This window comes from Neolamprologus multifasciatus, chromosome 1 (genome assembly GCF_963576455.1).
Source record: "Neolamprologus multifasciatus chromosome 1, fNeoMul1.2, whole genome shotgun sequence".
Lineage (NCBI taxonomy): Eukaryota > Metazoa > Chordata > Actinopteri > Cichliformes > Cichlidae > Neolamprologus > Neolamprologus multifasciatus.
The window spans coordinates 7705474-7719704 of record NC_140439.1 but is presented as its reverse complement, the minus strand read 5'-3'; the positions used below and the strand labels follow the sequence as shown (position 1 = coordinate 7719704).

The 14231-nt window shown below is 40.8% G+C and overlaps 1 protein-coding gene across 2 annotated transcripts in view; it reads right to left on the bottom strand.

The window, feature by feature from the left end:
* The window catches only part of LOC146525257 (protein kinase C-binding protein NELL1-like), a 788406-nt gene that overhangs the window by 691408 nt on the left and 82767 nt on the right, over positions 1-14231 (bottom strand). For both annotated transcript variants that reach the window (XR_014876049.1, XM_085172545.1), the window contains exons 5-6: positions 9613-9709; positions 400-472 (exon numbers count right to left, since the gene is read on the bottom strand). Coding sequence is in view for 1 of the 2 variants with exons in the window: in XM_085172545.1 (XP_085028671.1) it covers positions 400-472; positions 9613-9709 (170 nt within the window). In the remaining variant the exon portion in view is untranslated. The remainder of the gene's footprint in view (positions 1-399; positions 473-9612; positions 9710-14231) is intronic.

Below are 14231 nucleotides of genomic sequence, written 5' to 3'. Positions count from 1 at the left end.
TTAGGATTGAGCCTGTTGTTAGTATCAGCAATAAAGCACCCAGGTGTGATTGCCTTATTGATCAAATGACAGAGACAGTAGTGCAGCGGTGGCCCTGTATCTTAATCTGTTTTTTGACAGTAAACAGATGGAGGAGCCAAAGAGAGAGGAGGCTGCACTGAATCTGAAATACAGCGCAATAAAGCCACGTTGCCAGAGCAGAGGAAGGAGACAAAAATGGAGAGAGGTTTTACCTGAGGAGACGGAGCCTTTCAAAGCTTTTCATAGAGGTGACCACCAGCTGACACACAACCCATTACAGTTTGTTTTTTTTAATAGCACACACTAATGGGAAATTTTTTTTTTTCTATCATGTTGTTAATCCTCAATACTATGCATGAATTTAATCACGGTACTTACTACGGTTAAGGTTTGGACACTGTGTGATGTAGCCGTTGGGAGCAAAAATCAGCTTCACATCCTGAATGATGCCCTGGCAACAGAGAGGGAGGGTGAAGTGAAAAGAGAAAAGGAGACAATATAAATAAAGACATATTCATTTCTATCTCCACAATCACACTCTTGGGCTTGACTAGTGTAGCTTTCACGATTTAGACTTAGAAATAACCTCTAGTTATCTTACACTGGGCCTTAATGCAAACCCCGTCACTCCACCCACTGTATGACACATGCCCCTATAGCCCTCTTCCCCTCCCAGCTATCTTCTGGTTAGCTGCCAGTGTTGTGTCAAAATTAATGTTTCTATGTGTTTTTTTATGTGAAATGTTTTTATATTGGTAAACAGAGTCATTCTACCCTTGTGACAAGAATGTTGATTGTGGCTCAGAATGACTTTTCATCATTCAGTGGAGATGGGTTTGACATATGTTTCACAGATTACAGGCCAACAAGTTATTTACAACAGTTTAAACACAGCCTTTGGCAAATCCCGGGACAGGAGATTTAAACAGCAGGTGGGTGTGTCTTCTTTGCTCATGGCTAGAGCGGCGTGCCTGAGACGACCATATAAGGACACTACTGACACCATACAGACCCAAGAGTTGAAAAAAATGGTCTGAAACAGAGCACCTAAAGCAGTAAAACGCTTCAGCTTCTGACTCCTAGATAGCTTGCTCATACACTGACTTCATCATTTCAAACATCATTCACCATTATGATGACACATGTGCGATAGAAAATGAGGAAGACCATAATGGATCCCATTTGAGCACATTAATGTGCTCACAAAGAAAAAAAGTACTTCTGTTTAGCAGGTACATGTTTGATATTCACTATTGTCAATTACTACTAAAAACAAACAAAAAGAAAAAAAAGTAAATTTGGTCAATAAATAAAATAAATCCATTTAAAACTGTCAGTTATTTAGACTTTTCACTCAAAGCTCACACATGCGGCTCATGAACATCAGTTGGCTAGGCAGAGAAATTGAGCTGGAAAGGATGTGCAGCAGATTAAGGTGATTAAGGACAGAGATGAAGAGATGATGTGTTAATAAGTGAAGAGAGTGTGCTGAGAAGATGGAAGGACTACTTTGAGGACCTGATGAAGGATCAGTAATCAGGACATGAGGGCTATGATCAGGATGAAGATGTCTAGGAAAGAAGGGCGATGGACTTTTTGACAAGATTGTTTAATATAATTTTGAAAAGTGAGACTATACCTGAGAAATGAGAGATGATCTGCTGCGAACTCACGAATACTCTTTACAGATTCACCAACATTGTGACTCAGAGTCTAATAAACGTTGAACTAGGGCTACGTCCACAATGAGACTGCGTTTTCCCTGAGGAAAAAAGCAGCGTTTTGAAAACGCTCTCGCAAACCCATACATTTCAAAACGGAGCTGTCCCATAGCAGTGTGGACACTCGAAAACGCAGACTAAAACTATAACACATTTTAGTCATGTGATGCAGTCATGTGACCAATTAAACAAAGATAGCGGAGGGCATTATATAGCAGTTGTTTTGATCGCTCTCAATTTTGACAGCCCTAAAAAAGATTAATATCTGTTTGTACATGCTCCAGATAGCTTTTCTTCAAATTCTTAAGTCTCACTCGCTTTTGCGCATGTGCAGAACTGGAACGTGAATGTTTTCGGACGTTTTGTGGGCGACACAACTCTGTGAAAAAGACTGAAAACGCTAGTGTGGATGCGGAGCGTTTGCAGACGAAAACGCCGTTTTCAAATCTATCCGGGCTAGTGTGGACGTAGCCTAGGTTTCACAATGGTTCACCTGAAACCTTGGCTGATTGTGACCTACACCCATTTTCACACCTTTGCTTGTGTGATTAGGCAGAGAATAGGGGGTCCATGACACTCCCACAGGGCTTAAAATCTGGGACTCTCCACCAATTGCTCTTAGAACTGAAAAAGCTTCTCAGATGAGAGGTGAAACATGTTCAAGAAACCTAGAGAAGTCCAGATGCTTTTCTTTCCAAGCTCTTTAGAATACCAAGGAAGAATTTCTACTTTATAGGAAAGGAAAGATATCTGCTTACTAATAACAAAAGGGTCTGTATTCTCATTCTATTGTTTCCAAGTGGAGTGTTTTCATTCCACACCTGAATCAAAGAGGACAGAGAGCTTCCTTGTTTGAAAGTGCAATGTTAGAAACTATGTAGAATCAGCATTCAACTACAGACAGCAATTTAAAAACAAGTTTGGAACTGACTGCTGAAGAACCAGTGTCTAGTATTTCAGAAATGGTCAGAATTCACAAGCGCAGCTGTTTAAAAACTAACTCTTGCACTTTACTTACAGCATCAGTTTTAACTGAACTAGAGTAAAAGCCACACACAGGCAGTGGTATGTGGCTTATGACTGAAAGTTCTCTCTTTTAAAAGACTGGCTGTCAATCACCCTGAATGACAGGCTATCTCTAGAGGTGGACGACTGGTAAATACAGGCTTCATGATGACCACAAGGAACAATCTTGGAAAAAAGGCACCATCTCTAATGGAAAAGCGAACTAGTGACACGCAGGCTTGCCCACACATACATGCACCACAGGGGGTAATATACTCTCTCCATTCCTTCGAAGCGGTGCCTGATAACACATGCTGGAAGGACATTAGAATTCTATACCGCAAGCACAATCTGCATCGTCCTCTCTGCTATTTGTGTGTGTCAAATCTATTTACAGTGCATTTGGTCTGGCCTTGTGATGCAAGCAACACCTGCCTTTATTTCACAGAAAGAGAGTTAGGGAGCCTCTAGGCAAACAGGATTGCAGCACAGACTGAGGATACACACACACACGCACACACAAACACACTTTCTCTCACACATACGGGCGGTGTGGGCAGTGGATGGTGAAGAAAAGATTGTCAGTGTCACATTGAATGGAAATGAAGGTGTAGATCACAGATGCCTGTCCCAGTGGTGTAATACAGCAGCTCTGACCGCACATCACTGTCAGTGATCAGTGAGCAATTTGAACAGAGGTCATAAAAACTCCCCTCTCTCAGACATAAAACATACACGTATACAGTACATATGTTGCACTGTCAAACTTTGTCTCTGTGAACCACACTGTCAGTGTTGCAGTATGAGAGCATCATACAGCTGTATTTTAAGCTGCATACAGTATAGGACAGTGACACCTTTCTCGGTTTTTTATCTATGCACATTGGATTTGAAATGAATAAGAGGGGCAAGTTAGCGGTTGACCTCTTGTCCGGGCATAATTCCCCGTGTTTGCAGGCGTGCTAGCGATAACTAATGACTGCAACCTGATTCACGCAAGTGAGCGCGCGAGTGTTTGTGTCTCAGCCCTTGATGGACCTTCACCCAGTGTCAGCTGGGATGCCCTAGGCTTTTGAATGGCCTGCTGGTCACTGATTACAAATGCAGACATATTGAAAAGAGCTACAGTAATTAAACACTGATGGTAATTTTTTCCACTTCACTAAATGGCTAAGTTAACAGTTTGTTAGGACTAGATTACCTTCATGATTTATCAGGACAGACAAACGCTATTAATATTTCGATTCAAAACTGAGGTAAAGACGAGTGCACATCAGACGGTGTGCTTTCAGCTTGAAAACATTGTCAACATCACATCAACAATGTTAATGAACAAGACGATACCACTGAGATATAGATATTTGCAGTGGGACTTTCTTTGATACGATGTAACATTGAGAATAAAAGATTTCAATAAACAGAAAATAGAAAAGAAAATACTCTGTCGAAATTTTTTTTAGCCTCTGACCTGCTTTAAATGTGTGAAGACTGGCCTGAGCCGACTCCAGACTGTAGGACTTAATTAGTATTTCAGCCTGGCACTGAGTACAGACTAGAGTTCCTACGCTGTTCATCTGATGTGAATATTAACATCTTTCGTATAAAGCTGAAAATTGTCAGTTCAGCCGCATTGAAGTCAGTGTGCTTCACTGTAGAGAGAAAGCAATTAAAAAATGCAGTTAAGTTTGGTAATTTTTCTAAAGTATCACCTGTTCAATTATATTTGGTCCATTGAATTAAAAAAAGGGGTAATTCCTCAATTTTGGTATAAAACTGTCCTCTAAAATACTGTTAAACCAAGGCAGGGAGTCCCCAGGTCAAGCTCATACTCGTTCTGTGCCTGTAACTTAAATACTTTTGCAAATAATTTCAAATGTAAAAATGTACAAATGTACTAAAAACATGCACAAACAAAAAAGGCCAGTTTCTAGAAGTATATGGCTCAATCAGCATGCCCAAATAATTAAAGATGGCACACATAGACTGTGTGTGTGTGTGTGTGTGTGTGTGTGTGTGTGTGTGTGTGTGTGTGTGTGTGTGTGTACGTGCGTGTGTGTGTGAGTTTTCTGCATTCCTGAGAAACCAGTGGCTTTCCTCAAAGTGATGCAACCTTGGCTTTCTGGGCACCTTCAAGCTTTGGTTGGCCTTTGGGATTTGGATTCAAGGGAAGGATTGATTTAAAGTTTGGTTCAGACTAAGGATGGGGAAAAGGAATGAATATGGCTGATGAAAGTGGTGCTCATCCAGGTATGGAAGTATTTGTGTCTATGTGTCCGTTCAACAATTACTGCTATGAAATTACAGTGGAGAAAATAATTATTTGATCCCCTGCTCAATTTGTAAGTTTGTTCAATTCCAAAGAAATTAAGTCTCTAATTATTATAGTAGTTTTATTTTAACAGAAAGAGCCAGTATATCAACCAAAAAGTCCAGAAAAAACACATTACATAAAAGTGATGAACCGATTTGCATGTCATTGAGTGAAATAACTATTTTATATGCAAGCAAAATATGACTTAGTTCTTGGCAAGCACAGCGGTAAGATGGTTTTTGTAGTGGAGGTTTGCACACATCTTATGAGGGATTTTTGGCCCACTCCTTTTTACTGAAACTCTCTAAATCCTTCAGGTTTACTGGCTGCTGCTAGTCATTCATGTCATTCATGACCCATCTTCAGTGTTCTGGCTGAGGGAAGGAGGTTGTCTTCAAAGATTTTACAGTACATGGCCGCTGTCCACTTGCTTCTCAATTAGAAGTCATTCTGTAGCAGAAAAACAGCCCCAAAGCACAATATTTCCACCTCCATGCTTGACTGTGTGGTTTGTGTTCTTTGGGTAATACCCAGCATTTATCTTCCTCCAAACATGGCGTTCTTGTGGACTGTGGTCCGAACTGCCTTCAGATCATTAATAAGCCCCTCCTGTATAGTTTTGTCCCGTATTGTAATGCAAAATCTTTCATGGAGCTGTAGACTGAGGGCAATCGGTGGCCATTTCTTGCATCCCTGGATAATCCCTAAGACAGCTGTCACTTTCTCCCCAAGCTTCTTGCTGATGGTCTTGTAGCCATTCCAGCCTGGTGTAGCTCTACAATCTTGTCCCTGACTACCTTTCATAGCTCTTTGGTCTTGCCTACAGTAGTGAAGATGTGGCAATGGAAGAAATTGATCCTGTAGACATGTGTGCTTTATATAGGAGTTGAGATCCAGAGTATCTGCAATTGACTGTCATTGATTGAGATTACAATCAGTCAGTCAAACAATCTGTGGGAGCCAAAATTCTAGCTGGGTTATAGAGTATCAAATACTTATTTCACTCAGTGACGCCCTAAAGGCCAGGTTGGCCAAAGCTTTGCCTGCAGGCAGCACTGACAGACGTTTATTATCCTGGAAGAGATTTTATTCAGCAGTACTTTTCCCTCTATTTGATCATGCACAACATGACATTTCTGTGTTCTAGCGGGGTCTGAAGGTCATCAAATGTTATTAACTGTGTTTGTATTGACCTATCAAAAGGGCATAAAGGAACAGTAAAAACTTTGACCCCCATATGCAGACTTGAGAGACAGCTCATTACACCCTGCTGTAATGCCACACATAGGTAAGTAAACAGTGGATTGTTCTGTTTTTGAGCAAAAAAACCCGACAACCCACATACACACACATGAACCTCTTATGCTGTGAGCACACAATTTCTTCAGCTTCAGTTTCAAACAATGATGTTTGAAAAGTTTACTTAGCTGTAAAAGTCGTCCAATTGCATGGAAAATTATTTTGCACTAGAACCTAATGGGAGCCCTCCTGATATACACACTCTGTGACATAACAAGGACGTTAACCTAAATTTAAGCACATAGAATCGTGTTTTAAGAGTTGAGAATTTATTTTATGCGCTTATGGTAAGGAAACTTTAGAAATGAATAATGGCAGAGTCTTATTTATCTGTCCAGCAACTAGTACTTTCGAAAAAATACAAATGATTCATACACTGATATAAAAATCTGTAGGCCATAAACCCTACTCTTAAACTATGAACAAGGGAATGCAGAGCAACTACAAGGAAAACAGAGGATTTTTTAAAGTTCAGCTCTTCAAAAAATTCAAATTTATTCCAAAATATGCAAATTTCCCGTTCATCTCAAGAGTTTCTTTTCCATTTTACTTTATAAAGTAGGCTGAATTAACCTCAGCCTGTATTGTATTATTACTGTATTACCACTGATACTGGGTTGAAGAGAGCGAACATATCAAAGGATAAAATGGTAATGTTTGAGTGATGCACTGAAAAAGATGAGGTGCGTGAAGAAAAGAAAAAGAAAGTAATTTAAACAACCGGGCAACAGAGGACAAAGTGAGACGCAGGTAAGGTAAAGGAGACGTTGACTCCTGAAACTTCACACCGCCTTATGTAATGCATTCAGGCTTTCCATCATTGTCCATACTAGATTCATTATTGTCCTGTAGTGCATGAAACATAGAGCGTTTCACAAAAGCAGCGGTTCCAAACGAGCTTGCGGCATCCCTGAGGAGTCAGCATCCTTGGCACAATGGATTCTAGATAAAGATAATTTATTACAGTTGCTCCCTCAGATGGAGAGGTTCCCTGGAGGAGGAGTGTTGAGAGGATGAAGAGCATCCCAAGCTACTGCAAGGGCTCAATATGCTTTATTTAAAGGCCTAGTTAGCCCTTCTTATCATTATCCCATTCCCGCACACTGAATGCGATAGATTACAGCTGCTGCTTTATTTCACCCCCTATCTCTATCTGCAGTGTTACTTCTATAGCTCTTGGCTATTTTTCTCTTCCCTTCACCTCTTGCCTCTTTATTTATTTTTTTTCCGCTCCCGTTTCCCAACAATCCCTTCTCAGCTTTAGACATGAGGAGACCTAAGTTTATCCCCCCGTCTTTAGCGGGTTAAAGGAAGGAGCAATAGGGAGTGTGTGAGGAGAATAGCAAAGAAGTTGGACAATGCCACATTTTCAAACTTTCTACATTCTCTTTGTGCACAGATTAAACTAATGACTTAGAGGTACTAATGGTGTATTGTTGGAGGCATGCTGTGTCCCTGTGCTTTAAATACAGGTATATAAATATGAAAGGCTGGGAAATAAAAAAAACAACAGCTTACAACTGGTATATTTCACCACATTTTCTTTTCCAACAACACAATCAAAGGAACAATAATTAAAAAGAAAAGGAGAAGTAGACAATGTGGGTTTAAATGTAAGTAGGTAACTCGCCTCCTTTAGCAGGATCTTGGATGCTATTTGGAACACAAACCATTGTTACGATTTCAGAGGTTGCTTTATGAGCAACATGTGACCTGTATGCATGCAGGCAGGGACAAATATACAAGTGCGTCTAACAGACCGGATCCAAATTCTCCTACATTTCTATGTAAGCCTGGAAGTAATCATACAGCTGGACATTTATAAGTAATAACAGTAAAATAAAGAACGCATCTCTGCATTATTTCAAAACGGCAAAACGCATTTGCAGCAATGACCGTGTTAATTCTCTCAGACTAAAGGACACTTTTGAGCTGGATCCCTCACAGGAATTGCCTTCCGTTGACATGGATTTGACCTACCCGGCTTGTACAAAACTACATAAACTTGTAGCTACTGTTCATCTGCTAAAAATGGCTGCACCTCAAGTTTCCAGCTAAAACGCTGCATACTAAGTAGCACTGTGATAGTGGGAAAGATAGCAAAAGAATTCAGGGGAAGTGTCATTAGTTGAGAGGGGTTTTCTAAGCGTGAAATTGTGGCTACACTGAAGTGTTCAAAGAGAGGAGCACAGGAAGCTAAGGATTCTTGACTTCATGAGAAGCTCTTTGGAACAACATGAATAAAAAAAAAAAAGTTGTACCAGTATGAATGAATTCCATGCAATCAAAAAAGAAAACAGGGTTTTGAATTGTTCATCTAATATTATCAACTGCAATGTAAAAAATAACAGCACTACATTTTCAAGAAAAGGTGAATCTGGAGGTCTCAGACATCTGGACGTCACTTTTCCTGTAACAACTAATGATGTGAACAGGAGGGGAAACGCGCAGCTCTAAATAACCTTTATCATGCACAAAGCAGCATGTCACTGATACAATGAGCTACTGCACTTGTCAGACACGATCTCTCATCTTAACTTTGCGTCAATCGGAAGGGAGAACTTCCTCATTGCCTCAGTCTCTTCACACAAGCTTTCGCTCTTCCACACTGTCTGTCTTCGCTGCTGACAAACACTTTTTAGTGCTCCCTGCACATGGAAGGCACCGAGCTGACTGCAGGTAGGGAACTGCCTGATGGGGCTCTGTCTTTCAAGACCAGAGTCTTTGACTAAAAGAAGGAGTTCCTTGAAGTGTTGATGCAAGAAGGGATGAAGGAGGAGGTAAACGGAGAAGGAATGGTGCTCATGTGCAGCAGCGATAGTGTCAAAGCATGAAGAGGAGACATAAATCACACCACAAAAGGGCCTATTGGCTAATCAGTGTTACAAAGACAAAAAAGGCCCATTGATTGCATGACGGGTGGGCAGTAGAGGTAGGAATATCAAGGGAATGTGCATGTCCTCGTGATTCCCTGCCATGTCTGCTCCCTGCTGCGAATGCATGCAGAAGCTGGAGGAAAACAAGCACAGATTAAAAATCGACATCATTGTGATGGGCTTGGAAACAAGGGAGGAAAAGCTCAAGCTGTGCTTTTTGCAGCTCCTCTGTAAGTCCTCCATACTTTACTCTTGCATCTTACAGCTGGTGTTCTTCCCCCACACAACCTACTGTAAATCTGCCCAATTATACCTGGCAATGTTGAATGTGAAACACGCTAAGGTGCATAAAGTGTGCATATTATCTGTGGAGTCTTACCTTAAACAGACCATGTCTGTGGCTATGCTGGCCAAGCCACACTCCACTGCCTGGGGTGAGTTCCATCTGGGGAGGGTCTATCACCCGCTCATAAATTCTGCAAAAGAAACAGGAAAAAAAAAAGAAGAAAAAAACAATTATGATTTGATAACAACACAGATACAGAAAGGTTTCTCTTTTTGTGCTGGCCTGGAACGAGGTACTGATCCAACGCAACTGAATAGAAAAGTAAATCCGACAGAATATGTGTCCCTGCTCCTTCCCATACACCCCCTTCCTTTCATAGAAAGCAGACAGCATAAAGCAACGGCTGCTCTCCTCAAGCATGACAGCCAGTCTAGCCCAACGGTTCTCAAACACGGCATTAATATCAGGACCTGGAATGTAGGCTGGATTAACCGCCCGACTCCTGACACAGACACAAACAGGCTTTGGCATTATCAAAGCAAACATCCTCAGTGTCATTCGGCACCATTTATTCCTTCCAGTAAGGTGGGCTTACAGATGCCAGTGGGCTGCAATGGGCCTCTTTGAGGATGTCAGAGAATAATTTGACAGCTTTTCCTTCCTCTTTCTCACAACAGGAACCAATATGAGTAGAAAGCTGATTTCTTCTTTATTGTGTTCTGTCTCAAATCTCATACTTCTATACTTAGACTTGCAGTTATGACTTCATACTTCAGTTCACATAGACAAGTGTGGGTGGCTACATGTAGCAATGGTTCCAGTTAATTTTTTTAGCGGGCAATGGAGTATCAGTCAAATTTTAAAACAACAAACATCAGCATTGATGGCGACGCTAACGCTAGCTAGCTGCCTAACAGGAAGAACTAAGACTTTAAAATTAGGTGTGGACAAAGGCCTGCCTAGTTATAATTGTTCACTACCCTACCAAAAGCAGTGGCAGTACACCAGCACTACTTACTAAGTATCCAAACTGACGCACCTTTGAACTTTCTGGATGTTAGCCCACAGAGTTTACTGAAAGTAGTAACAATTTTGCTTTCTTTTAGGACCATATAGTACACAACAACACTTCTGTAATAGAGGAGGTGGTATGCTGAGGAATCATCAAAATGAAAAGCAGATAAGTCATATACCCCAAATATAACTTTTTGGTAAATGGTAAATGGCCTGTATTTATATAGCACTTTACTAGTCCCTAAGGACCCCAAAGCGCTTTACATATCCAGTCATCCACCCATTCACACACACGTTCACACACTGGTGATGGCAGCTACATTGTAGCCACAGCCACTCTGGGGCGCACTGACAGAGGCGAGGCTGCCGGACACTGGCGCCACCGGGCCCTCTGACCACCACCAGTAGGCAACGGGTGAAGTGTCTTGACCAAGGACACAACGACCGAGACTGTCCAAGCCGGGGATCGAACTAGCAACCTTCCGATTACAAGGCGAACTCCCAACTCTTAAGCCACGATCGCCCCAATGTGTTTGTGTCAAAAACACATTGGGGTGTTTTTGAGTACTCTTAATTCTTAAGTACTCTTAAGAATTCTTAAGAAACTCTTAAGTACTCTTAATCCATGCAGCTTTATAGTGTTAACTCCTTATAATAAGCCAGTGTCAGCTCATCTACATTCCCTTGACAAAAGGAAGGTGAGATATTTAGCACAATGCTAGCAAATCGTGGTTACGACAGCTTCTTGTGAAAAAATAAAAAAATAAAACAGAAAATAAAATAAAAACCTAACATAGTGGGTAGATTAGCATTCATTGATTTTGTTAAATATATGTTGTGACATAAACACATATTTTGTTTTTTCCATGCTGGGGTAAAAGTGGTGCAGTATCTCAAGGCTATTTATACCATAAGTGTTTGATTTCCCACCTGCAGGGCAAGATGTTGCCGCAATACAGAATGTAGAGGTTATGTGATCATACCTTTTTTTTTTCCTCAACCCAGCCTTTTCCAAACCTCCAACCTTGCTGTTTTTGGCTTCCCTCACCTTTTCCTATCAACAGCTCAGCAGCGATCAACACTAGGAGTTTCACACACTGGAGAACAGCAATGCCAATTAGAACAGTGATGTGCTTCTGGGTGTATTAGCAGTTTGGCTGCTGATTGTCACAGGACATACACTAGTTAGCATAGGGTAAAGTGTGATCAATGGTGCATGTCTCTCGCAAGGATTTCATGAAAACGGGTAAAGTTTTGTAGTCAAGCGCACAAAACACTTTATCAGTGAATAATTGCAGTGACTGTGTTTCTATATATTTATATATATTTACCATGGTGGTACCCAGCCATACAGATGACTGTGGTTTAATTTGATCTAGAAATCTTGATCATAAAAGGAAAGGTAAATGGAGGAAGAAAGGAATTTAGTATCCAAAAGTGTGAATTTTTTAGTATGTTGTTTCTTCCATCTTTGGTAACTGTAGCCCTTTGGGCACCAGTTTAGTTCACCAGATTCAGCAGACAACTCATATGCTTTAAAGCTATTGCGATAGCCTGGGTCTGAATCTGTGCTGAGCCATTTGCTCAAGGCTAAAAAAATACTCTAAAAAACTCGGCATCGGTAGCATTATCAGAACTACATTCTGCAAGTGCATACTGAAAAAAATCCTGCAGCTTCCTACAGTTTACATTTTACAGTAGAAGTTTTCAGTGGGGTACATTCAGAACACTTTTACTGTGAAACAGTCACATGAGATTACCACTGAGACTGGCAAAAATGTATAGGAAAATAAAAAGAATCCTTAAACAGTCACCAGGACATGTTTTTTTTAATGATTAGCTACAAGTATTGCAGGAAATATGTGAACACAAAAGGGCAAGGGTAAGCATATGAAGAGCTGCAGGCAACTCATCTTCAGCAGTGTAGCCAACTTCAGGCTATTCTGTCATGTACAAAACTACTTGCTATGCATGCTACATGTAATGTAGTTTTAGTTGTATATGGCATGATGGAAAGAGGTTAATTATAACCCGAGGCCTTCATTTGTACAACACCAATCACCCATTCTCTACACAGATGTATTCTGAGAAAGTAGTTGAACTTAACACAGCTACTAAACTCTAGTAGAGTAGCTTTTTATGATTCGATTCAAAGCGATCCTTAGTTATTTCATGCACTGTGTAACTTTATCCAGTCCCTCATCCTTTGGCTGAAACATTTTAGCTCCCTACCCTTCTCATCAACTTTCCTCAGAGTGCCTTCCCTCCTGCAAATAAAACATTTGAGCAGAAGGTGGGCGAGGCTTCTCCACTCAAAGTCAGAGCTGTTTCCCTGACATGACCATGTGAATAATATCCACTCTCAGTGGCATTATGCACAGCCAAGTGTGAAGAGAAACCCCCCCCCCAGAAAATCAGACAAAGTTTAGCAATAAATGGAAAAGGTCTTACATAGTGCTTTTCTACTTTACTTGAGCACTTTATACAGTTTATACAAAGTGCCTCATTTCCCCATTTACCTTTTCTCTACATCTAAGTCATTTCTATCTAGCATTCACACTCCACTGGGTGCACCAGAAAGCAATTTGGGGTTCAATAGCTTGCCCAAGGATACTTGCACACTGGAGCAGTCAGTAAGATTAGCAGATGAGCTGCTATACCTCCTAAGCCACAGCCATAACAGGACCCCCTTCTGATTGTAGTTGCTGCTATGAGTCGTAACAGGTCTCCATTGGAGCCATCGCACCACTTAATCCATAACCAGTAAAAATGTAACATAGCTCCAGTTAACCTTTATCATTGTCTGTCTATACATCACCAAGAGTTAAAATAAGAAAGAGTCACATATAGACATAGAAGAAAGAGTCAGACAGCTGTGGAGTCACTCGGTATCATTCATGGTAATGGAGTGGCTGAGGTGAAGAGAAAATTCTGAAATGTGGAAAGTACCACCTTATGGCCTGCTGGAAGTGTGGAAGCACCGTATGGCAGGCTGTATATATCTACGTCGTACCGCAAAGCACATATTTTGTTGACAGTCAATTTCAATAAGCTGCCAGACCGCCTCATTTTCAACGATTTACTGACTGAACTGAATAAAGTACATGTAATCTTGGGCAGTCAGGATTTCAGCAATACTGGTTTACTGCATCCAAAGTTCGTATTCAATACTGAAAAAGGTAAATATAAAGAAATATTAAGCCACAAAGGCTAAGAAAAAGCCACGTCTGTCTGCCTTCACAATCACAATAAAGCAAAAAAAAAAAAAAAGAAAAATCCAAATATGATAGTTTCTTTCTTCAAAATTTAGACAACCTATTTAGGTCTGACAGCCTTCGTAGCTTTACTTCAAAAGAACAGTCTCAATCACAGCCATCACTTTTGCTTCGCCGAAATATCTGCCGACCACACTAAACTCCAGACCACTTTCAATTTTCCACTATTTGAGCCTGAGACATTTTCTGTCATGTTTGTGTCTTTCTTCTGGCAGAGAGATGAAGTCCAAAATTGGGAGTTAATGTCCCTTTTGAATCACTTGACTCACCATGGGACATAATTCTCAAAGCTCTCAGTTTATCCCCTGCCAAAAGCACAAGCTGGGAAATGCCAAGTCACTGAAGGCGGGTGGCAGATTACTGGTGACTGTTGCAGGCAACTAAAAAAGAAAAAAGAAAATGTGTGTATGCGTAACCTAGATA